This window comes from Mobula hypostoma, chromosome 8 (assembly GCF_963921235.1).
Source record: "Mobula hypostoma chromosome 8, sMobHyp1.1, whole genome shotgun sequence".
Taxonomy (NCBI): domain Eukaryota; kingdom Metazoa; phylum Chordata; class Chondrichthyes; order Myliobatiformes; family Myliobatidae; genus Mobula; species Mobula hypostoma.
In genome coordinates this window covers 101,251,072-101,277,743 of record NC_086104.1, presented here as the reverse complement: position 1 = coordinate 101,277,743, position 26,672 = coordinate 101,251,072, and the positions used below count along the sequence as shown (strand labels likewise).

General features: G+C 47.8%; 1 protein-coding gene across 1 annotated transcript; it reads right to left on the bottom strand.

The window, feature by feature from the left end:
* Positions 1 to 1,908: 1,908 nt before the first annotated feature.
* On the bottom strand, positions 1,909 to 26,672 carry LOC134350189 (dapper homolog 2-like). The gene is made up of 4 exons (XM_063055167.1): positions 26,381 to 26,672; positions 14,848 to 14,980; positions 7,676 to 7,975; positions 1,909 to 3,717 (listed from the first exon to the last, which is right to left on the bottom strand). Exons 1-4 carry the CDS (start codon positions 26,609 to 26,611, stop codon positions 2,099 to 2,101), a joined length of 2,283 nt encoding a protein of 760 aa, XP_062911237.1. The 5' UTR covers positions 26,612 to 26,672; the 3' UTR covers positions 1,909 to 2,098.

Sequence of the window (26,672 nt, the reverse complement as noted above, 5' to 3'; positions counted from 1 at the left end):
CCATTGAGTCCACTCCAGCATTCCATCTTGGCTGATTTATTATCCCTCTCAACCCCCATTCTCCTGCCTTCTCCCCATAACCTTTGAAGTCCTTACTACTCAAGAACCTATCAACCTCCACTTGAAATATACCCAATAACTTTGCCTCCATAGCTGACTGTGGCGATGAATTCCAGATTCACCACCTTCTGGCAAAAAAAAAATTCCTCCTCATCCCATCTCTATTCTGAGGCTGTGCCCTCTGGTCCTAAACTCACCCACCATAGTAAACATTCTCTCCACATCCACTCTACATAGGACCTTGAATATTCAATAGGTTTCAATGAGATCTCCCCCTCATTCTTCTAAACTCCAGCGAGTACAGGCCCAGGGCCGAGGTACACTCCTCCTATGTTAACCCTTTCATTCCTGGAATGAAATGGCATGTTCTTCTGACATAGAACACAATAGAGCATGCACCCCACAGGAGGTTCTTTCTTCTTGAAGGCAATCAGAGGTTGAGCCGTCTACATACCATGCTCCCCACTGCAAAGTGACCCAGGCCCAAACTCACTCTCCAGGTCAAACTATTGTCATGCGAGCAGCTTCAGAGGCAACCCCACAGCTGCCCCTGGAATCCTATTCATATGCACCGTCCAGTGTTTCCTTCAGAAGCTTGGACACATACAAGCAAAAGGTTTAAATTTACAGATGGCCTTTCCTTTGTCAGTCAGCCTTTCCCTCATCAGCAGAACTCTGACCACCAAGTCTTTATCAGGCAGCCTACCACACCTCTTTCTGTTACACGTAGATCAGTAACAATGGGGAACAGACTGCATGCCATTTGCTAAAGAACCAGAGCCTTCAGGAGCAAACACTTTCTTACAAAGTAGGGCAGTAAATGCAGGTTTGATTGAAGCATCCCATCAAAGAAGATTTATGAGAATGCCACCAGGACTCCAGTGAAGAAGGCGTTCAGCAAGCTGGCCTTCATCAGTCAGGGCACTGAGTTTAGCAGGAGAGACGGTGTGTTGCACTTATACAATTGTTGGCAAGGACATGTTATGGCAAAGAGTATAATGCACCATTTGGTTTACGCTGTTATAGGAGTGACAACGGCAAGCTGGAGAGGATGCAGAGGGGATTTGCAAGGATGCCACCTAGACCGGGGGGCCAGAGTAATAAAGATTAGTTTTATTTGGCAAATGTATAGAGAAACATGCAGTGAAAATGTATCATTCTACATCAACACAATCCACGGATTGTGCACGTGTCATCACCACACTTCTGGTGTGAAAACGGCATGCTCACATCTCACTAACCCTGTCCCTAACCGGACCTGCTTGGAACGTGGGAGGGGACCGACCGGAGCACCAAGAGGAAGCAGGGCCAGCCACGTGGAGTACGTACAACCTCCTTACAGACTGCGGCGCGAATCGAACCCTGCTCAGAGATCGCTGGTGTTGAAAAGCAATTGCGCTAATCGCTACCATGCTGTTATCGGGAGAGGCTGGATCTTTATTTCGAGGAGGGTAGAAGAATGAGGGGTGACCAAATAGAAATTCATACCATGTGGGGTATGGACAAGGTGGATGGCCATAGTCTTTTCACAGCCAATTCCCAGTGAACTATGAAACTTCAGAGTGTGTAGGAGATCTACCAGGATACGGCCTGGATTAGGGAGAATGTTTTTCCAAGGACAGGTGGGCACATGGATGACAGAAAGATAGAGGGCTATGCAGGAGACAGGGGTTAGATGGATCTTAGAGCAGGTTAAAAGGTTGGCACAATATCATAGGATAAAGGGCCTGTACTGTGCTGTAATGTTCTGTGTTGTATGTCCCCCGTCATTTTGACATCCTCAACCAGGAGAGAAACGCAAAACCATGGAGCCGAGTCTGGTATCTCCAAAGAGCAATTTTATTCACCTTGTTCTACAATGCACTTTGCAACAATTGAAAAAACGACAATAATTATCATACATAGGACGAGGAACAGTCTCTGGCAAAGGGTCTTGTGCTTTAGCAGAGTTCAAACACAGTTCGTGACTGGATTTCCCTTGCATCTGAAGGGCAATTTCTTTTGTTAGCTAGACAACAGTGCCCAGCGTGAGATCTCCTCACACAGTGGTCATAACCTTTAAAGCCTCAGGTTGAAATTTCCGGATCTTTTTCTTTAGGGCACGGGAGGCCTTTATCCGGCATATCCTGGCCTCCGACCGGCGGCCGCGGTTCCCGAGGGCATGCTGGTCCCCGGCCTGTGGTGCCGGTTGCCCACACTCACTGCCGCTGGATTCGGCATCACCGAAGCGGTCAGCCGTGTGGTCACTGCACTCATCTGCACTGCTGCGGCTGCCGGCCACGGCGGTGTGGGAGAGGGAGCCACGGTCGGACTGCTCTGAGTCGCTGAAGCCGGAGAGGCGACTCCCCAGCTCCCGCCGCCGCCCGGCGCAGGTCCCGCGATTCCCAGAGAGCCTCCTCCCTACCCTGCGCTGTGGGGCAGGCCGGCGCCCCGAAGCCACCCGGCCCGCAGGGGGTGGGCTAGGCCTCATCGCCAGCTCCCAGCCTGTACAGGCAGGGGTCTGGGCAAGAGCGGGGCACTGCAGCTGGGCGCCATGTTTGCCAGGTCGATTCCCCTCTGTCACAGCTCTGAGGACAGCCTCTGGCCCCACCCCACACTGCCCAGCTTCGCTGCCCCTCCTTTTGATCCTGGTCACCTTGGCCTTGCCACTGGGCGGCCACCTCGGCAGTCGCAGCTGGGACTCAGGGCCCACAAAACGGGCCTGGACAAAGCCATCCTGAGTCACACCACACCGCCCGTTCCGGCCCATCCCATGCGAAATGTCAGCGCCAGGAAAGCCAGGAGCCTGGCTGGTTGGCTGGCTGCTGATGGACAAGTCAACTAGGCCATAGCTAGAGCCTGCTCCTTGGGCATTGGACGTGCCCAAGCAGGAGCCTACTCCTTGGGTAGTGGGTACACCCAAGCAGTTGCCTGCTCCCTGGTTGGTGGATAGGCCTAAGCAGGAACCTGACCCATGAGCCATGGGCAGGCTTGAGGAACTTGCTCCATGAGCCACTCGTAGGCCCAAACAGGAACCTGCGGTAATCAAGCCTCTTACCGCCGGCCTGAGCTGCCAGTCACTGCCAGCAACCTCAGAATCCCCTCCCAGCCGACCAGCTGGGGCCGAGGTATCCACACCGCCAGACAGCTCCCTGTGGCTCAGATTAGTTTTGGCAGGTGTTTCCCCTTGGAGCTCAGCACCTTGCCAATTATCCCCCCGGCGCTGCGCTGGCATCTTCTCAAGCTTCCCCCTGATTTTGTTATAGACACAGATATCTTTCCGGGCCTCAGTGGAACCTGCTAACATCCCCTCACACACAGCATTTGGACTCACTGGGACACAGCTCCCTTCACCCCTGCTGAGCTGGGCTCTCTCAGTTTGATTATTTAAACAGCCAAGCCCCGCTTCAGGGGGAACTAGCTTGCTCTCTGGACAAGTGAACGCCGTGCCTGACAGACAGTACTTATCTTCCACCCCAAGTACCCTGCTGGAGAGGCTAAACAAAGGACTCTGTAGGGCAACTGCATGGAGGGGGCTGGGGTAATTGTAGACATCGCCACTGTTCTTGGAAACCAGGTTGCAACAATACTTCCAGTCCAATATGTCGTCAGTCTGGACGCCCTTTTGCTCAGAAGACTTACACTCCTTTTGCAGAGGTACAAATCGCTCCAAGTCACCTGGACCGTGGACAAGAAGGAGAAAAACAGGTCACAATGTTGCTTTGCCCGTATTTCACAACTTTCCCCAGAGCTAGAGGCCACCGCGTACCAGGGGCTGTCTAAATAGCAGGGTCTTTGCAAGGTCAGAGGCTGGAGAGTCTAAGCCAGGGACCGGAGGTTCGAGGCCTCACGTCGACAAGTCTGAGAGCATAGAACTGGTGGTCAGAGGCCCAGAGGCAGACCGTCCTGGGGTTGGGCATCTGTGTGTCAGGAAAGGGGCTTGTTTTGTTGTTGCAGCCTTTGTTGTTCTGCTGAACATTGTTGGCATGTTATGTTGGAGCCAGAATGTGTGGCAATACTTGTCCCTGGCACATCCTCAGACCACATTTGTCGTTAACGCAATTGACACATTTCACTGAATATTCTGTGTCTGCAGTGTCCCCCTCCCCACATTGAATGTTGTCAGCCTTTTGGATTTAAAAATGGGTTCTTTGGGGTTTCTCGTTTGTGTCTGCCCGTAAGGAGACGAATGTCAAAGTTGTACAGTGTGTACGTACTTTGAACTTTGGGCATGTGTTAAATAAATCAGAGCAATACACACAGGAGGAGCTCAGCAGGTCAGGCAGCATCTACGGAGGGGAATAAACAGTCGAGGTTTGGGGCCGAAACCCTCATCAGGACTCGCGTGCTGAGCTCCTCCAGCACACTGAGTGTACTGCTCTGGATTTCCAGCATCCGCAGTACCTCCTGTGGCTATTAGATAAATCTGAGTGATGTAGAACAGCCAGAGCGAGGGGTACACGTGAAAGCTGCTGGTAGTGCAGGCAAGCAGGATGGTGAATCAACCGTTCGGCACAATTGCTTTCTTTGCTTCAACAGGGGCAGGATCCCAATGGCTTGTGCCAAAAATTTTGCTGGGAGTGCCCCCCACCACCGCGATTCTTTAAACCCCACTCTTAATAAAAAGGCACCTAATGATTATCTTTACTGCCAAATGAAGCCGCAAATGATTTATTTACAACCTGACATCAGTGGGATGCTTTCAGAGGAAATGTCACACGCCGGCTTGGCGCCAGCTAGACGGTTACGAGGACATGGTACATTTTTAAATCCTCCCTGACCTGCTGAACACCTCAGTATTTGGATAGTAAATGGTTACAATAACAATGCTATTCAGGAATGAAGTCATTTTTGAATTCATTTATTTTTAAGACCCATAATCTTTGAACAGGGGTTCTAAAATGCTTCATTTATTTCAACCTATCTCTGTTCTACTTTCTTTAACAGTAAAACAAAAAAAAATCAACAGGATTCATTGTTTTTCATTAAAAAAAAGTCCATTATTATTATTATTATTAGTAAAGAAACGTTGCATCCGGAGTTTCTCCAGTTAGCGGACAATTTCCCTCCACGCCTCTCTGATGTAGTGGGGAACCACGTATGAGGCAAGTTACAGCAGTGGTTTGCCATTGCAGTCTGTCGGGTGAGTTTCCAAAGAGATCACCAGCTCGTAACCCAGCACGGATGGAAAGCGTGCAGGGGAGCCGGCTGGATTCGAACTCGGGACCTTTCGTCCCAAAATCCGGCACTGATGCCACTACGCCACCAGCCAGGTCTTTATTATTAGTACTTCATTAATAACGATAATCTCTGCCATGGTGTGCACATGCTCTCTAAAAGGTTTGCTGCCCCTGAGTTAGGGCTTTGAGTAGGAGGGGGAAGGTGCTGGTGAGTCCACACCTTGTGGGCAGTTCTGCTGTCCTGTTAAAGGAAGGATATCATTAAGTTGGAAAGAGTCACAAGGACGTTACTGGGATTGGAAGGTTTGTCTTACAAGGTGACTCTGGGGACGTTATTTCCCCCAGGGCGTGGGAGACAGAGGAGTTGACCTTACAGAGGTATATAAAATCATGAGGGAGGTTTAGAAAAGGGGAATTGTCAGGGAAGGGCAGAGGTTTAAGGGGAGCATGAAGAAAATGTGAAGGAGACCAATGTGGAATCCCCCTACCCCCCTCACAGAGCATGTTGGGTAGATGGATCTAGGAAATGGCAAAAGTGGGTAGGGTTGCAAAGCTTGAAAGGAATTTAGGCAGGTACGTGTACATGGACAGGGAAGGTTCAGGGAGATATTGGCCAAATATCTGAAGTGCAAAGGGACTTGGAAATCCTTATGCAGGATTCTCCAAAGGTTAATTTGCAGATTGAGCCTGTGGTAAGGAAGGCAAATGCAATGTTAGCATTCATTTCAAGAGGACTTGAATATAAAAGCAATGATGTAATGTTTAAACTTTATAAAGCACTGGTGAGGCCTCACGGAGTATTGTGAGCAGTTTTGGGCCCCTTGTCTTAGAAAGGATGTGCAGAAACTGGAGAGGGTTAAAGGAGGTTCACAAAAATGATTTCAGGACTGAATGGTTTGTCATACGAAGAGCTTTTGATGGCTCTGGGCCTGTATTCACTGGAATTCAGAAGAATGAGGGTGACCTCATTGAAACCTATTGAACAGTGAAAGGCCTTGACAGAGTGGATGTGGAGGGGAAGTTTCCTATAATAGGAGAGTCGAAGACCAGAGGATGCAGCCTCAGAATAGAGAAGCATCCTTTTAGAACGAAGATGAGGAGCAATTTCTTTAGCTGGAGAGTGGTAAATCTGTGGAACCATTTGTCACAGGCAGCTCTGGAGACAGATTAATAGTTTCTTGATTGGTCAGGACATAAAGGAATACGGGGAGAAGGCAGAAGATTGGGGCTGAAGGGGAAATAGATCAGCCAAAATGGCCTAATTCTGCTCCTATATCTTATAGTCTTAAAACAGGCCAATGGGATGAGCTTGAGGAGGGCAACGTGTTTGGAATCGATGGGCTGTCCTGAAGGGCCTGTTTCCATGAGATGCAGCTTTACACTCTAAAATTAGGGTTTCACCTTGAAGACAGAAATGAGAAGGAATTTCTGCCTTTAGAGCAGGGGTTCCTAACCTTGTTTACGCCATGGACCCTTATAATTAACAGAGGGGTCTGTTGGGAACCCCTGCTTTAGAGGGACTTGGGAGCCCTCTTCCCCAAAGTGGACAGAAAAGGTCGTCAAAACTGCCCGTTGCATCCCTGGCAGCAGCCTGCTCACACATATACAGAAAGGTGCTGGAAAAGGGCTCGTAACACCATGAAGAATCCCACCCACTCTGCTCATGGACTGTTTGTCCCACTCCCATCAAGCAGGAGGCTATGTAGCATCCATGCCAGGACCACCAGACTGAAAAACAGTTACTTTCCCCAAGCAGTCAGGCACCCACTAACCCACCCCTCCACATTTTATAGTCATACAAGCTATCTTATGTATTTAACACAAAATACTCTGCCGATGCTGGGGTCAAAGCAACACTCACAACACACTGGAGGAACTCAGCAGGTCTGGCAGCATCCATGGAAAAAATCAGTCAATGTTCTGGCCCGAAATGTTGGCTGATCTTTTCCACGGATGCTGCCCGACCTGCTGAGTTCCTCCAGAATGTTGTGAGTGTTGCTTATGTATTTATATTTATTGTGTATTTTTATTATTATTATTGTGTTTGATATCTCATTGTGTTTTTTTTCCTACTGCATCAGATCTGGAGTAACAATTATTTTGTTCTCCCTTACACTTGTGTGCCGGAAATGACGTTAAACAATCTTAAATCAGAACCTTTGACTATTTTGTGTATCAGGGTATCGGAGCAAAGTTGGGCTTGGGTAGATGGAGCTCAGGGCTTATGCGTACAGTCAGATCACCCGTGATCATGGACATGGGAGTAAAGTGAAGCATCCGGAAGCCCACACAGCCACAGGGAGAACGCATAGAATCCATACGGACAGTGCCAGTGGTCGGAAAAGAACCTGGATCACTGCAGTCCTGAGGCAGTGGTTCCACTAACCAAGGCCCCGTGCTACCTGCTAGTGTTTTTAGGAGGGGTGTTCCTCAAGAGAGGCTGAGAACGGGCCTACCTGTGGAAACCGGTCTGGGCCTGGCAAATCCCAGCCTCCCGAAGTTCAAGGGAGGCACTGGATCAGCCGTGGTCCTGATGCCTCTGCCGGGTCGCCTGCCCTGGGGGACGAGGCCTGCCATCCGCACGGTGATCTCATCGGCCGACTGAGGTCGGCTCTCCAGCCGGCCGCTGTCCTTCCCCGGTCCCGGCTGACCGCGGTACATCAGGCTGCCCTGCGAGGACGAAGTCAGATCACTGCACATGGAGTTGCAGGAGTTGGACAGAGAGCAGGAGCCTGTGTCACTTAGCTCGTAAAACCCTGTGGATCAGAACCAAAAGGAACGCTGAGGCATTGCCGAACATTATTAACAACAAGGAATCCTTTTGGGGGGGGGGGCAGTCAGACACCATGGGGTCCAGAGGAGAAGGGAGAAATACAATTACCGTCTTAGAAGGCAGGAACTGAGAAGGTACCATGTGGAAAGGGGAGGAGAAAGACAGAGAGGAAGTAAAGAGCGAGAAAAGGAAAATAGAGGAAGAACAAGAGAGCAAGAGAGAAACAGTTCTGATGAAGGAACTCAGCCCGAAATGTCTCCTCCATGGATGCTTACTGACTTGCTGAGTTCCTCCAGTATTTTGTGTGTGCTGCATGGAAGGGGGATGGTGGTGGTGGGGAGAAAGAGAAAATGGGATGCATTCAGAGGCTGAAAAATCTAAAACTAAGGACGCCAAGGTGACCCAGTAGAAGTTTTCTGGGAGGTGAGAACGTTGGCCATGGCAGGCTGAGAAAATGCAGCCCAGGTTATTGAGTCAATAACCAGTGCTGAAAGAGCATTAAACTGGTTGAAAGTGACCTGGATGGGAGATAAGACATTAATTGACTCAGAGAGCTGCCCGGATTAGAAAATGCTAACCCAGGAAGATGGTACGTCAGTAATGATCATCTCATCAGTGACTTCAAAGCAGAATTGACAAGGACAAGGAGACACAAGGGACGGCAGACGCTGGGGTCTGAAGAAGAAAGCACAAAGTGCTGCAGGAACTCGGTGGGCCAGGCAGCCTCTGTGGAGGGAAACAGACAACCGGCGTTTTGGGCCAAGCCACTTCATCTGGAACCTTGATCTAAAATGTCGGCTACCAATTTCCCTCCACAGAGACTGCCCAACCATATGAGTTTCTCCAGCAGTTTGTGTTTTGTCAGAGACAAATGTGAGATTTACAGGCAGAGTACGACCTATACCCAAACCAGCCTGTTGCATCAAAGAGCTAGCACAGCACAATGGGTTGAATGGTCCCTTTGTTTCTATATCTCAGGAGGGAAATAAGAACATAGGGAAAATTTATCCAGATTATCGCCGAGAAGTGATAAAATCAAAATGATTAACTTTAAATATACAGCCAGTGGCCACTTTATTCGGTACACCCGCTGTTATGCAAATATTTGATCAGCCAATCATGTGGCAGCAACTCAAAGAATAAAAGCATGCAGACATGGTCAAGAGGTTCAGTTGTTGTTCAGACCAAACATCAGAATGGGGAAGAAATGTAAACATGATCGAAGTGACTTTAGATCACTTGATTGTTGGGTGCCAGATGGGATAGTTTTGAGTATTTCGGAAACTGCTGTTCTCCTGAGATTTTCACACACAACAGTCTCGAGTTTACAGAGAATGGTGTGAGAAACAAAAAACATCCGGTGAGTGGCAGTTCTGTGGGTAAGAACACCTTGTTAATGAGAGAGGTCAGAGGAGAATGGCCAGTCTGGATCAAGCTGACAGGAAGGTGACAGTAACTCAAATAACCACACGTTACAACAGTGGTGTGCAGAAGAGCGTCTCTGAACGCACAACACATTGAACCTTGAAGTGAACGGCTACAGCAGCCAAAGACCACGAGCATACACTCAGTGGCCACGTTACTAGGTACAAAAGGTAACTGATCAAGTGGCCACTAAGTGTGGACCTATCATAGGATTTAATTAAGGAACAATTGAAAGACACATGGAGAGTTAAGGCAAGGAGGTGCTGTTCACTTGTCCTCTGCGAATAGAGCCTCACACAAAGAGCCCTTTCAGTCTGGGCTTTTAAACTGGCTCGTTAAACACGGTCTGAACTTGCAGTGAAAAGCACTGTTGATTACTATAAATCTTGTGCACACAATACTAGGTCCAACAGGAGGTCACCAAACAAAGGGGGAGGAATGGCTGGCTGACCCACTGCTTGAAGGAGTCAGGTGTAATGGGGTGCCAGGGTCAGTCTGATCTCTCCATCGGGGTGGGTGGTGGGGTTCACCAGGGACAGGAAACCAGTAGAGACAGGCAAGTTTGCACTGACATCGGATCCACTCGCAGTGGTGAGGCACTCACTCACACCCACGCTTGAACACAGACTGGGGCAGCATCACCGTGGCGTAGCGGTTAGCGGAACGCCGTTACAGTGCCAGTGACCCGGGCTCAATTCCGTCGCTGTCTATAAAATGTCTGTACGTCCTTCCTATGAACCACAGGGGTATTCTCTGGGTGCTCCAGTTCCCTTCTACATCCCAAAGACGTAGAGGTGCGGAGGCTAATTGGTCACACGGGAGCAACTGAGCAGCAAAGGCTCATCAGACTGTTACCCTGGTGTATCGAAAATAAATTATAAAGGAGGCACACGTCCAGTACGTGCAGGCACACATTAGCACAGGGACATGCTAATGAGCTGAAGCTGGACATCCCAAGGCATCCTCAGATCGAATGTTAGTCTGCTGGGCCATTGTCAGCGCAGACTTGTCTCTACTTCAAGGTCGCTCTACCAATTTTCAATCCCTGTTGAACACCCCCTGACCCCACCCCTCCATCCAGCTGCAGAGATCAGACTGACCTTGGTGTACACACACACACTGAACACAAACACCCCAAGTGAAACTCACACATATACTTCCAATGTAGGCACACACACTAAAATCGGTATAAGACACAGGCACGCACAGAGACACATGCCTACATACAGGCAGGTTTCAGGTGAAGAGAGGTAGAGGGGCAGGTAGTTTTGAGGAAGTAGAGGCTGCTGAAGGACTTCAGTAAAACGGGCAAAGAAATGGCAGATGGAATCCAGTGTCGGGGAGTGTATGGTCATGCACTTTGGTAGAGGAATGAAAGGGTTGACTATTTTCTAAATGGAGAGAAAATACAAAATCTGAGGTGCAAAGGGACTTGCGAGTCCTTGAAGGTAAATTTGCAGGTTATGTCTGTGGTGAGGAAGGCAAATGCAATGTTAGCATTCATTTCAAGAGGGCTAGAATACAAAAGCAATGTTGAGACTTTATAAAACACTAGTGAGGCCTCACCTGGAGCATTTGAACAGCTCTGGGCCCTTATCTCAGAAAGGATGTGCTGAAACTGGAGAGGGTTCAAAAGAGATTCACGAAAATGATTCCAGGATTGAATGGCTTGTCATATGAGGAGCATCTGATGGCTTTGGGCCTGTATTCACTAGAATTCAGAAGAATGAGGGTGACCTAATTAAAACCTATCGAATGGTGAAAAGCCTTGATAGAGTGGATATGGAGAGGATGTTTCCTGTCGTGGGGGAGTCTAAGACCAGAGGACCCAGCCTCAGAATAGAGAGGCATCCATTTAAAATGGTGATGAGGAGGAATTCCTTTACCCAGTGTCGTGAATCTGTGGAATTCTTTGCCACAGGCAGCTGTGGAGGCCAAGTCTTTATGTATATTTAAGGCAGAGGTTAATAGATTCTTGATTGGTCAGGGCATGAAGGGATACGGGGAGAAGGCAGGAGATTGGGGCTGAGAGGAAAATTGAATCAGCTGAGATGAAATGGTGGAGCAGACTCGAGAGCCTAATTCTGCTCCTGTATCTTATGGCCTTACATGCACAGAGACACCTGCACACCAGCATGCTGAGAAACGAACACACACGTTCTGTCACATGGAGACACATGCGTCATTTGTGTTAACAACCAACACTACTCAAGGATCTGCCTCAACGAGGCACTCCACCCTGCAAACCACCCATTTAATCTTAGCCTAATCACAGGACAATTTACGGTGACCTGGGAACCAGTACATCTTTGGAACGTGGGAGGAAACACATGCATTCACGGGAAGGGCATACAAACTCTGTGCAGACGGAGTCAGAATTGAACTCCAAACTCCCCCCCCCCACCCCGAGTAATAAAGAAATAAATAAATAAAGGCACCTGTTAGTCTTGCAAGACCATGGATCTGTGCCTGGAAAGTCTTCACTCTCCAGGGCGAAGGCCTGGATAAGGTTGTATGGAAGGTCAGCAGTTGCCCATGCTGCAAGTCTCCCCTCTCCACGCCACCGATGTTGTCCAAGGGAAGGGCATTAGGACCCATACAGCTTGGCACCAGTGTCGTCGCAGAGCAATGTGTGGTTAAGTGCCTTGCTCAAGGACACATTACATTGTCTTGGCTGGGGCTCGAACTCACAACCTTCAGGTCGCTAGTCCAATGCCTTAACCACTTGGCCACGTGCCCCAAGAAATAGCGTTGCACTAACTCTCTGCTAATGTGTTACTGGCATTCATCCTCAGCACCTGTCAGTCCAACTACCAGCAATCGATCAAGGAGCTCTCCAGCCTGGTCTCTGACCAGCAACTCCTCAAGTCAAGTCACTTTTTATTGTCATTTCGACCAGAACTGCTGGTACAGTACACAGTAAAAATGAGACAATGTTTTTCAGGACCATGGTGCTACATGAACAATACAAAAACTACACTGAACTACATAAAAACTACACTAGACGACAGACCTACCCAGGACTGCATAAAGTGCACAAAACAGTGCAGGCATTACAATAAATAATAAACAAGACAATAGGCACAGTAGAGGGCAGTAGGTTGGCGTCAGTCCAGGCTCTGGGTATTGAGGAGTCTGATGGCTTGAGGGAAGAAACTGTTACACAGTCTGGTCGTGAGAGCCCGAATGCTTTGGTGCCTTTTGCCAAATGGCCGGAGGGAGAAGAGTTTGTATGAGGGGTGCGTGGGGTCCTTCATAATGCTCCTGCCCCTGACCTCCAACTCTGACCCCTTACCTCCCTAAACTACCCCTACGAACCCAAAGTCTGGGCCATGACCCTGCCAAGCATTGTAGCTCAGCTCCATCTTGACAAGAAGTCTGTTGAGCTCCGGAAGGTGGCGAGATTCCCATTACTGTCCACCATTCCTGGAGTTGCTCCCTGGAATCCTGCCAACTGCCCTATAACGACGCACCCTGCAGACAGGGTGAGAGAAGGCTTGAAAGAAGCTCTGACCGACTAGGGGTACTGGTCCCTTTCCATGCTGTTATCTGGAGGGCTGGAAGTGGATCTGAACCCAAGGAGGTCGGCGACTCAAGGGTATTTTTATGTCGCAATCTGGCATTCACTGCTTCCACCAGCCTGCCTGTCAGGCAGAGTCCAAGGTGGCTTTCGCAAAGATACTGGTATCGAAGAAGAAAGTGTTCGGAGTGGGGCTGCCTGGATTTCTCTTGCTGTGAGCTACCACGGGGCTGTTGTGCCAAATGGCCCCTTTCAGAGCTGCGATGTAAACCAGCCCTATTTCTCTGCTTTGCGAGCATCAGGTAATCGCACACTTGCTCAGGGCTGGGCTCCCTCTGTTGCATACAGAGTGCAGCAGGCTAAAAGGAACCGGGAGACTGCACAGCCCAGTCTAATTGTGTGAACATTGAATGCTCTTGTATCAGGTTTCTTGTCCCACTGAGCCTGAACAATACTGTCTCCCCACTCAGTTTTAAATGGCACGCTTGTGTGTCTCTGTGTGTGTGTGTGTGTGTGTGTCTGTCACTGTGTCTATTAAATAGTAGCTTCATTTCTCATAAACACCTCAGAACATACAGTCCAAGGATGTGCTGGTGGCAGCTCACAGGCATCGCCTTGTGATGGCTCTGGGTCTCTACTCACTGGAATTCAGAAGAATTAGGGGTGACCTCATTGAAGCCTATCGAATGTTGAAAGGCCTCAACAGAGTGGATGTGGAGAGGATGGTTCCTATGGTAGGGGGAGTCTAAGACCAGAGGAATAGAGGAGCATCCTTTTAGAACGGAGATGAGGAGGAATTTCTTTCACTAGAGAGAGGTGAATCTGCAGAATTTGTTGCCACAGGGCAGCTGTGGAGGCCAATTTTTCGGGTATATTTAATGCAAAGGTTGATAGATTCTTGACTAGTCAGGGCACGAAGGAATATGGGGAGAAGGCAGGAGATGGAAGCTGAGAGGGAAAACGGATTAGCCATAATGAAATAGCGAAGCAGACTCGATGGGCCAAGTGGCCCAATTCAGCTCCTATGGTCATGCTTACTACACCAATACAGCATACCCCACCCGCATCTTCAAAATGTGGACGGAATGCGCAGCACCCAAAGGACAACACACGTGGTCACAGGGAGAACATACAACCTCCTTAGAGACTGTGGCTGAAATTGAACCCTGATCACTGGTGTGGTGAAGTGTATGCTAATCACTACACTATCCCGCTGCAAAACTATGTCAGAATTATAAACCACTTTTAAAATGCTATCACAGCTCAACGTTCTAAGCTCAAAGTAAATATATTATCAACGTTCAGACACACTCAGTGGCCACTTTATTAGAAACCTCCTGTACCCAATAAAGTGGCCACCGAGTGTTTGTGGTCTTCTGTTGCTGTAGCCCGTCCACTTCAAGGTTCAATGTGCTGTGCTCTTCTGCACAGCACTGTTGTAACACATGATTATTTGAGTTACTGTCGCCTTCCTGTCAGATTGAACCAGTCTGGCCATTCTCCTCTGACCTCTCTCATTAACAAGGCATTTTCACCCATACAACTGTCACTTACTGGATTTTTTTTTTTTGTTTTTCACACCATCCTCTATAAACTGTGTGACTGTGAGACTGTGTGTGTGAAAATCCCAGGAGATCATCAGTTTCTGGGATACTCAAACCACCCTGTCCGGCACCAACAATCATTCCACAGTCAAAGTCATTTAGATCACATTCCTTCCCCGTTCTGATGTTTGGTCTGAACAACAGCTGAACCTCTTGACCGTGTCTGCATGCTTTTGTGCATCGAGCCGCTGCCAAATGATCAGATATTTGCATTAACGAGCAGGTTTACCTAATAAAGTGACCACTGAGTATAGAATAGTACAATACAGGAACCAACACCCCTCGTTCACACCACACGAAACTCACCTGAACTTGGCCTGCTGTCAGTCTCCAGTTGCTCTGAGGATGCCTTGCTGACGTCCAGTTTCAGCTCATTAATTTGTCGGTCCAGGTGTTGCAGGTGAACCTTTAACCCAACATCTTGTTTTCGTAGATGTGACTGGAAAACAAATGAGGACTGGTTACTCGAAAAAAAAAGCACAAACACAAGTTAACAAGATTCATAAGTTAGTATTCTGCTGGGAAATAAAAAGTTTATATATCTATCTTTTTTCTTGGCAGTTATTTGCATGGTAACATGCCCTTCCAACTAATGAGCCTGCCATTTATACCGATGTGACCGATTAACCTACTAACCTGGACGTGCTTGGAATGTGGGAGGAAACCGTAGCACCAGGAGGAAACCCACATGGTCACAGGAAGATTACGGCCAGCGGGTGGAATCTAAAACGGGTTGCTGGCAGCACTGTAATAGCATTCCACTAACAACTACTGCGCTGCGCTTTCTGCAGATTTGAGAACCCGAACAGTGCAGATCGTCTGCGGATTCAAGGCGGGGGTTGCTCAAGGGTGAATTCGGCAATCAGCGTACACCGAGGTTAAAATCCAGAGCTCCTCGCCCAGTGGCAACAAGTTCAAGGTCAAGTGCTTATTTTACACAAGAAATTGTTTTGTAACCTGGGGAAAGGTAATGAGGAAGAAAGAGGTGCGTGGAGATCACAACGATCTCCGGAAGTGAAGGAGCAGGCTCAAGGGTTGGGAAATCAAGTTTATCGTCAGACGCATTAGTACGTAGGGCGACGAATCTGTGGAATGGCTGTGCAGGCCTAATCACTGAGTGTATTTAAAGCGAAGGTTGACAGGTTCTTGATTAGTCAGGGTGTCAAAAGTTACGGTGAGAATGCAGGAGAATGGAGTTGAGAGGAATAATCAATCGGCCATGATGGAATGGCAGAGCAGATTCAATGGGCTGAGTGGCCTAATTCTGCTCTGTCTTACAGGTACAGATACAATTCCAACATTTCCACCATCTCGTGTCAGTGAAAATCCTCCTGGCCTGTACTGCTGCAAGCAGTTTATCATCTTCCCTCCCCTCACCGTACTCGTGCACGTGATAATAACCTTTTCTTGACCTAACCCACTCTTTCTCTGGCAGTTTGCAAACAAGAATTTATAGGGTGCAGCTTGAAGCAGACTAGTTACTGAATACCCACCTTCCTTGTTGTGAATGAATGAGTGGTCTCACTGCAGTCAAGGGAGATTATTGTTTCAGAAATATTAACTGTTTTCAATCTCTTTCCCCAGATGAAACTACTCAATGAGATGGAAAAAAAGAGATGGAGTTACCCCTTGGAATGACAGACTGTGAAGTGATTTATTCTCACGTGTCTTGTTTATAGTTTTCCAATGACCCAATCCACTCTAGGAATTGAGTAATGCACTGCCAGAGCGTCCCAGTCTAGACAGTCCTGATTGATGGCTCCGGGTCACAGAAACTGTCCTGGAGATATACAACGGTCATTGATAATTTAGAACATCACCACGATCTCATTTCAACCATTTCCAGAAAAACAAAGGCATTAATCATGATTACCTGAGGAGAGGATTCAGCTTCCTCCAATTACAGCTTCAGAAAGGGGGTGGGGTGGGGTGGGGTGGGTGGCGATGGAGAGCAAGAGAGGGGGAACCAGAGGGCAGGTGTGAGGGGATAGAGTGGACAAGGCAGAGAGGAGACAAAGAAAAGAGGAAGGCAAATCAAGAGCAAAGGGACAGAGGAAGGAGGAAGGGACAGGGAAGAGGGGGAGAGATGGAGGGAAAGTGAAGGGGGTGAGTGAGAGGGAGGATGGAGTGAAAGAGGGAGAAAGAAAAGTTAAAGTGTAAAAATTAGGAAATAAAGGAACGAGACATATTTGTAAACAAGCACAGGGAAGACAACTTTCATATTTTCATACAAAATGAGGCAATTCAGCCCATCAGTCTATGCTGGCCATGAAAGCAATCCCATTCCCCACTTACTTCCCTCTAACCTGCCCTTCAACTATTCCCCATGAATTTCCAGACACCTACTGCACCAGGGACAATGCACCGAGACCGAATAAGCTTTGACTGAATCTTTGGCACATGGGAGGAGATCGCAGCCCCCCCCCCAGACAAAACAGCAGTACCCAGGTGGCCATGGGAAGAATGTGAAAACTCCAAGTGGACAGCAGACAAGAGTCAAATGTCTCCATGACACCAAGCCATAGAGTCACACAGCACAGAAACAGGCCCTTCGGCCCAACTTGATGGTCCACTCCCCAAGTTTGATATCACCAGCAATTGCCATAGAAATTTGCATTTGCCAGCTCTTCAATCAAACAGTCCAGCTGGCTTGAGGAGGTTTGTGGAAAGAGTCTAGCAAAATATACAGCAGAGAGCTGGCTGCATTGCTGTCTGGAATGCAGGTGCCAATGCACAGGATCTGGGAGAGTTTCAGGAGGATATAGACTCATTCAGCTCCATCATGGGCACAGGCCCCCACCAGGGACATCTTCGAAAGGCAGTGCCAGCATCGATCTTAAAGCACCCTCACCATCCAGGACATGCCAGCTTCATATTACTATCATCTGGGAGGAGGCCCCCCAGAGCCCTCCCACCTTTGCAAACTTCTCTTTAATGTTGTAGTGGAACCCACATCCACCACTTCCACTGCCAGCCTGTTCCACATTCTCACCACCCTCTGAGTGAAGAAGATCTCCCCCTCTGGTTCCCCTTAAACATTTCACTCTTCACCTAGTCTCACCCAACCTCAGGTGAAAAAGCCTGCTTATATTTACTCTATACCCTTCATAATTTTGTACACCTCCATCAAATCTCCTCTCATTCTTCTACACTTCAAGGAGTAAAGTCCTGACCCATTCCACCTTTCCCTATAACTCAGGTCCTGAAGTCCCAGCAACATCCTTGTAAATTTTGTCTGCACGCCTCAATCTTATAGACCTCTTTGCTGTAGCTGGGTGACCAGAACAGCGCACGGTACTGTACTTGTTAATGTAAAAGACTTCTCCATTTAACTGGCAGTTTGGCCCCACCACCACCAGACTTGAAAAGTTCCACAAGTTTTTCCACAGTATTTAGGAAGTATATGGACAAATACTGGAATAACAAAGATAAACTACCTATTTCTGTGCTTCTGTTGGATGGGTATTAGAGGATATCAGTGGTTCCTCAGAGCCGGGGTAGAGAGGGTCTATGAGGGTGGGATGGGGGTGAGGTGCACACTCCTGAGCACTGATGATTCGCTGTGCACCTCCCAATAAAAAATGTACATGCACTCCCCCTCCCACCTTCCTGTCCAGTCCTGATGAAGGGTCTTGGCCCAAATTGTCGACTGCTGGTTTCCCTCCATAGACGCTGCCTGACCTGCTGAGCTCTGCCAGCAAGCACTTTGTTTGGGTTGTAGATGCACAAAGCTGGGTCCAGCCCCCAGAGCGAATAGCTCTCTGACCTGGCAGGTGTCCACACGGGGGCAGGAGAACAATCCAGAGGGAAAAGGGAGCCCTCTGTCCCCAGCCTGAGCGCCAACACCTCAGAGAATCTATCCTGGAACCAACACATCGCAGGAGGTACACCAGCCCCTGTAATTCACTTGGAGCTCGAGGAGATTTGGTACATCAAAGACTCGTCCCAATTCCTACAGGTGTACCATGGAGAGCATTCTGGCCAATGGCACCATCATTTAGAACGGAGGCCCCAATGTAGAAATTGAAAGGGATGTAAAGTCAGCCAGCTCGGTCAGCAGTAGCCGCCCACCGATCACAAGGCAGGGCTTCAAGATGGCATGCGACCCTCACCATTTGGCCATGCCCCACTCTCAATACCATCAACGGGGGGAGGTACAGGAGCCTAAAGGTGTGAACACTCAACGTTTTAGGAACAGTTTCTGAACGGCTCATGAATCAATGAACACCACCTCACATTTCACTCTCTTGTTGTGCACATTTTTATATTCTTATTGTAATTTATAGTACATTTCACGCATTGCACTGTACTGCTGCCGTGAAACAACAAACTTCCACGGCAAAGGCTGGCGATATTAAGCACGATTCTGATTCAACCCGGAAGTGCTGTGTTATCTGGAACCTGTCAGCCCAGAGCTTTTTTAAAATTAGGCACAGTGAGCCAGAGAGATTTGCCTTGAAGGCAATTGTTCCCTGTCTACCTTTAATTAACAGGTAGAGTCAATGTTTGCCGAGGTCATTCCCTCCTCTTCAATGCCCTATTCTTCTCCGAGGATTTCCATTTCCTAAACATTTTTATCTTATCTTTTCTGTCTATCAGTAAAGCAATCTCTTGGATCCAGATGCTTTGAAATATTTCACACCTTCCCTCCCTCCTGCCTCCAACTTGGATGACTTCCAAGTAAGGAGAGGCTACATTGCCAAAGGTCCTCTCTCTCACAGCCTTGGAGAGATACAGCACAGAAACAGGCCCTTCAGCCCATCAGGTCAAGACTGACCACCAACCACCTGCTTACACTTCAGTTCTGGTCGATTCATTATAGAAAGGAAGTGAAAGGTTTAAGAGATTGTGCAAAAGAGATTACCAAGATACTGCCTGGATTCGAGACCATGTCTGAAGGGGATCGGTTGTGTGAGCTAGGGCTTTTCTCCTTCAGTGAAGGAGGAGGAGAAGTGACTTGATAGAGGTGTACAAGATGACAAGTGTCAGAATGAGTGGATAGCCAGTGATCTTTTCCCCAGGGGGCATAATTTTAGAGCGGTTGGAGGAAAGTATAAGGAGGAAATCAGAGGTAGGTTTGTTTACACAGAGAGCGGTGAGTGTGTGGAATGCCCTGCCAGGGGAGGTGGTGGATAACCTTTTAGATAGGCACATGGATGACAGAAAAATAGAGGACCATGTTGATGGGAGGATTAGATTGATCTTGGAGTAGTTTAACAGGTTAGCACAATATCATGGGCCGAAGGGCCTGTACTGTGCTGGAGTGTTCTACGTTCTATGTACACTGATCCTACAAGGTGCCATTTTATTCTCCACACATCCCCATTAACTCCCCCCCACACACACACACTAGGGGCAAATTACAGCAACCCATTTACCCACCAATTTCCCAGACTTTGAGATGTGGGAGGAATATTGACTATCTGAAGAAAAACCGTGCAGTTGGTCATAGGAAGAACGTGCGAACTCCACTCAGACAGCACCAGAGGTCAGAACAGAACCCCGGATGTTGTGCGTCGGCTGCTGTCCCAGCTGTACCAAGACCAGGCCCTATCCCCCTCCCTGGAGCACCTGAGCGATCCAACAAATATAAGCAGATGGTAGAGGGTGCTCCCTCTCGTCCCATCCTAATTTTTTTAAATCGCTCACTCAGCATAACAAAAATTCATCTTCAGACCTCTGCCATCCCATTTTTGTGCGAGCCATCTCGGACGGCAGCAAGGAGGCGTACAGGAGTGCGATAGATCAGCTGGTTGGGTGGCGTTGCAACAGCATTCTTGCACTCAACATCAGTAAGACCAAGGAACTGAAGGTGGTCAGGAAGGGGAAGTCGGGAGAACGCACACCGGTCCTCAGTGAGGGTCAGCAGCTTCTAGTTGCTGTGTGTCAGATGATCCATCCAGGCCCAGCATATTGAAGCAATCACAAAGACAGGCACGACTTCATTAGGAGTTTGAGGAAATTTGGTACCGTCACTAAAGACTCTAGCAAATTCCTGTAGACGTTGATGTTGTTGAACTTGAGGACCCAATTTACGGGGAGAAGTTGAGACTTGGGTAGGAGAATGAGGGCAGACCTAATAGAGGTTTGCGGGGTATTCTGAGGGGTATCAATACGGTAATTACATGCAAGCATTTTTCCCCTCAGTTTGGATGAGACCGAACTAGAGGTCACAGGTTTATTAGAGTAAAAGGCTAACCACCTCACCATCCTTTCTGTTCCACATGTATTTTGTGGTTTATGGTAAGTTTACGTCTTGTTTAGTACTGCTAACACTAAACAAATGTCATGTAATACAAGAATGTGATTATAAACCTGATTTTGATTCTGGACTGTGTTGTCAACAAATTCATTGTTGCTCTTCCTGCATTACCATAGCAACCCATTCTGTTTACAATTTTTTAAAAAATCAGAAGGCACCATCAGTTTTTAAGATCTTTAAACATGGTTGATGGAAAATTCGAAGGCTATGTGGGAGGGACAGGTTAGATTAAACGGTCGCCATGTACTGTGCTCTGTCTCTGTTCCACCATTTGACACACTCTATTATCAATCTAACTTTTCCCTCCTCCACTTTTCTATCATCCACGTACCTATCCAAGAGCCTTTTAAATGCCCCTAATGTAACTGCCTGCATGACCACCACCAGAACAGCATCCCACACACCCACCGTTCTCTGTGGAAAGAACTTACCTCTGACATCCCCTCCCCTATACTGTCCTCCAAACACCTTAAAGTTATCTCTCCTGTTATTAGCCATTTCCACTCTGGGAAAAGTTGATCAATGCCTTTTATCATCTTGCACATTTACCCCAGTGAGCGCACTGGGCCAGCTCCTGGTTGTCTAACAAGGTGGCCATGATATCTTTTATATCCACCCTTGGAAGCGGATACAAGTCCCATACAGTCCAATTAGAGGTAGCTAAAGGAATTAGATTTCCCAATCTAACTCATTCTAACTGGTTGCATCATTGTCTGGAAAAAGAGGGGCCACTGCACAGGATCGGAAAAGCTGCAGAGGTTTGAAAACTCTGCCGACTCCATCGTGGGCACTAGCCTCTTCAGCATCTAGGACACTGTCAAAAGGCAATGCTGGACCCTCATCACCCAGGACATGATACAGGCGCCTGAAGACACTCACTTAACATTTCAGGAACAGTTTCTTACCCACTGCCATCAAATTTCAGATGTAATTAGCAATATATATATGTGTGTGTAGCTCTGTAATGCTATTGTAAAACAACATATTTCTCAATATACATTAATGATATTAAACCTGATTCTGAGCATTTGCCTGCATGGCACTTCCTCACAAAGAAAGTGCAGATGAAATTGGAAAGTGATGGAATTGGGAGTGGTTTACTATGGTCACATGTACTGAGGTAGAGTGAAAGGCTTGTCTTGCATACTATTCATACAGATCAATTCATTACACAGAGCATTGAGGTAGAGCAAAGTAAAACAGTAACAGTGCAGAATAAAGTTTAGCAGCTACAGAGAAAGTGTGGTGCAGACAGTGATGTGCAAGGTCACAACGAGGTAGACTGTAAGGCCAAGAGTCCATGTTATCATACACAGAAATATTCAATTATCTTGTAACAGCAGAGCAGAAGCTGTCCTTAAGTCTGGTGGTCCGTGCTTTCAGGTGTTTGTACCTTCAGCTTGATGGAGGGGGAAAGAGGAGAGAGAATGCCCAGTTTTTCACTCTACTCTCTGTACATGTGACAACGATCAATCAATTTACAACTTGGATTTAAAGACAATGTAATGTTTGCCAAGACAGGCGATGGTAAAATCAGGGTTCAACTCCTGTTGCTGCCTGTAACCGGTTTGTACGTTCATGGACTTCCCCAGATACCCGAGTTTCCTCTCACATCCGTGCTGCAGTCGTATGAGTTCAGGTTAGTAAGTTGTGTTCATGCTATGTTGGTGCTGGAAGCATGGTGGCACTTGTGGGCTGTCCCCAGCTTATCTCAGACTGTGTTAAATCATTGCACAAACAATGAATAGTACTGTATGTTTTAATGTACATGTGACAAATAAAGCTAATCTTTAATCTTTAAATATTATTTGGAGTTTAAAAGAAAATGGGGGGGGAGCTTAAAACATCAATGGAACAGGCCATTCGGCCCACATTAACTGTGTTGGCCACGACGCCTCACCGAAACATACAGCTAACTACCTTAGGGGATATGACCAGGTAGATGGCAAGATGTTTCCAATGATGGGAGAAGCTCTAGCAAGGGCACATAGTTAGAAAATCATTTAGAACTGGGGCGTGTAGGAACTTCTCACAGAGGTTGTTGAGCCCCTTAAATCTTCTGCCTAAAATGATTGTGAAGGGTGCACCATTGGAGGTGTTTATAGAAATGTCTAACACCAGAGGGAATTCACTGATGGTGAGAGGGGGCAGGTTCAAAGGGGATGTGGTGGGTAAATAGTTTTTTTACACAGAGAGTGGTGGATGCTTGGAACGTGCTGCCTAGTTTGATGTAAAGGCTTTTAAGAGATGTTGAATATGCCTATACTTAGGATGGAAGGATATGGACATTGTGTAGGTAGAAGGGATTAGTTTTTGGTATTTTTTTAAAATTTGCTTTTCTAGTTGGTTCAGCACAAGGTTGTGGGCTGAAGGGCCTGTTCCTGCATTATACTGTCTCTGTAAGAGGCAGACAGCCTTTGCTTTGAAAGATCATGGAACGGAGGGTGAAGGAAAACTGGCACAGATCAGGAGATGGGTGCGGATCATATTGAATGGAGGGACAGGTTTGATGGCCAAGTGGCCTGCTCCCACTCCTGCTCTGTTACGTCCCTTAGGAGGCTTGCACCTCCAAACCAGGCTCAACCATGGGCCCAGCACTTTGAGGCAGTCAGGGTGGAAGCAGCTGTAACGCAAGAGGAGTTTGAGGAGATGTGGTTTGTGACCAAACACTCTGGCAGATTTCTACAGGTGCACCATGGACAGCACTCCATCTGGTATGGGGCTCCATCGCACAGGGTTGTAGACCCAGATCGTTCCATCACAGGCACGGACGACCCTCCCCGCCATCAAGGACATCATTAGAAGCTCATTCTATCATTAATGGGACATTTGGGACATCTCCTTTATTCATTCCTACCAATGGGGAAAAGGTACAAGAGCCCAAAGGACCCATACTCAACATTTCAGGAACAGCTTCTTCCCCTGTGCCATCGAATTTCTGAATGGACAGTGAACGCTAGCTTGCTATTTCCCTTTCACACTCTGTACATCTAACTATCCTTGCATGTCTAATTTATTTGCTGTAATTTATAGTGATTTATTTTCTGTAGCGCACTGTTCTGCTGAAAACAAATTTCATGACCTGCATGGGTGATAATAAGCCTGACAGAAATTCTCTTTAGCAGGGGACTGGAGGAGAGCCACATAAAAAGCATTTCTCAAGAAAGTTTGGCCATTTACTGAGTGGAAACCTCCGCTGTGATTTCCCCGGTGGGAAGGCTAAGGGAGGGGATGGGGATGGGGATGGGACTGGGGGCTAGTGGAAAGTGCATTTGCAGAGGATGAACATGAGACAAGACGGGGGGGGGGGTAAAATTAGGCTATTCAGCCCATCGAGTCCATTCCATCATGGTCGATTTATTATCTCCCTCATCCCAATCTCCCGCCTTCTTCCTGTAACCTTTGACTCCAAGAGCCTATCTACCTCAGCTTTAAACATATCCAATGACTTGGCCTTCACAGCCGCCTTTGGCAACGAATTCCACAGATTCGCCTCGGGCTAAAGGAATTCCTCATCTGTTATAAATAAATGTACAGTACTAAGGCTGTGTCCTCTGCTCCTAGGCTCCTCCACTCTAACCAGGCCTTTCAATATTCGATAGGTTTCCGTGATCCGGAGCAGCAGTCAGGCGGGACAAAGAAACAGCCGGGTCCGGGCGACCCGCCGAGTATTCACACCCAGCTAATGAACTGCTGATGGGTTGGCTGCCTTCGATGTGGATTGAGTCTCGACGGACTATCCAACCGCCGTGTGCATCACTGGAATAGATGAGCCGTTTCTTGGCACCGTTTGACCGAAAGCGACTGAAACAAAGGTGTTTTGTGCGTTAAAACTTTTAATCCCGTCAACGTGTTCACTACCAAGGAAAGAGTGAAGAGAGATCACTTCAGGACAGCGATTCGGGGGAATGTCTTTAGGCAGGGAGTGGTGAACCCGCGGAATTCATTGCCACAGATGGCCGTGGAGGTCAAGTCATCGGCTATATTTTAAAGCGAACGTTGATAGGTTCTCGATTAGTCAGGGCGTCAAAGGTTACGGGGAGAAGGGAAAAGAGATAATAAATCAGTCATGATCGAATAGCGGGACAGGTTCGATGGACCGAATAGCTTAATTCTGCTCCTATCCCTTATGGTGAGATTCCGACACATAAGAACTGCTAGGTATTCAGTGACTTCCATAAAGTTCTTCTTTCTGTGGGTGTCGAGCGAATTTTTTTTTATAAACCCTGGCTTTCCAGTCTGAGGTACAGAGCCATAGAGCAGGACAGCGCAGAAATAGGCCCTTCGGCCCATTTTAGTCCGTGCTGAGCTATTATTCTTCCTAGTCCCATCCACCTGCATCCATGTGCCTTTCCAAATTTCTCTTAAATGTTACAACCGACCCCGCATCCATCACTAGTGCTGGCAACTCGTTCCGCACTCTGATGAAGGAGTTCCCCTTCATTCTCCCCTTAATCATTGCAGCTTTCACCTTTAATCCATCACCTCCGGTGCCTTCATATAAATTTAAGTTAAGCACATTCAAGCACTGAAATTCCCATCCAGAATCAGACATGAAATTCACTTTTATCACCAGTACCTTCTGAACACAGAACTCACAAACACAAAGGTGAAAGGGTTAAAGCGCTGGGCAATTTCTGCCCAGACATTAAACAATAGAAGGACTTGCATTGCGCTAGTCTCTCCGCGGGCAATACCCTTTTGGAGCCCTTGTTGAACCTGTGGTCACTTTGAAGTGCGCGGTTCTGTCAGATACAACCTTCGCAACATTAATCCCGAAGGGATCAGAGCAGCTCAGTACACGGGTCGTAAAACTTCGCTAGCCGCGTCTTTAAAACTGAAAGAAGTACATTTCTGACGGATTCAGTATACATTTATCAAAGTATGGTTAACACATTTAGCAGTAAGTTTTGAGTTAAATACGCAAGAAATTGAGACAAATAGGTACTTTGTATAAATGTATGTCACACAAGTGCTATAACGAGGGGCTGTACAAACTTGGGTTGTTTTCTCTGGAGTGGCGGAGGGTGAGGGGAGATCTGATAAAGTTTTATACGACTCTGAGAGGCATAGACAGAGTAGACAGACTATCTATTTTCCCCAGGGTTGAAACGCCTAATACCAGACAGCTTACATTTAAGATGAGGAGGGGCTAATTTCAAAGGAGATGCGAGGGGCAAGTTTTATTTTACACACAGAGTAGTGGGTGGCTGGTGTGCGCTGCCGAAGTGGTGGTAGAGGTAGATACATTAAGGATTTTAAAGATACTTTTGGATAGGCACACGAAAATGAGAAAAAAAAATGTATATTGTATAGGAAGAAGAGATTAGGTTAATCGACCGTTTGATTACTAGTTTAATTGGTTCGGCGCATTACTGTGGGCCGAATGGGCTGTTCTACTCTTTTAACAAACTTTACGGAGAGACGTCTCTCTCCAGTTTGTTCGCGGTGTATGAAGTAAAACGTTTGAAGAGTACCCATCATATAAACACTAACGTGTAGATCTGTTGTAAACATTAATTTTTACAGCCGCCGCTGCGTGTGAGGACCATTTTAAGCTGGAAGAGAGGTCCTTACCAGTTGCTCCTTCAAGGCGCTGAGGGTGGCTTCCAGCCGCTGTTCCTCGGCGCCTACCTGCGCCGGGGCAGCCTCGGTCCCCAGCGCCCTCATGACGAGCTCCCTCTGCCGCACCTTCAGAAGCTCCAGCTCCTGCAGTCCCGCTACGGCCGCCCGCAGCCTCTCGCCGGCTCTGCCGCGATCCGGGGCGGCCCAGGGCGGAGGGGCGAGTCGGCGCTCTCTGTTTAGCATCTTGAACCGCGGGCACTGCCCTCCCCTACACTGACAGCGTCCAGAGGGAAAGAGGGGTGGG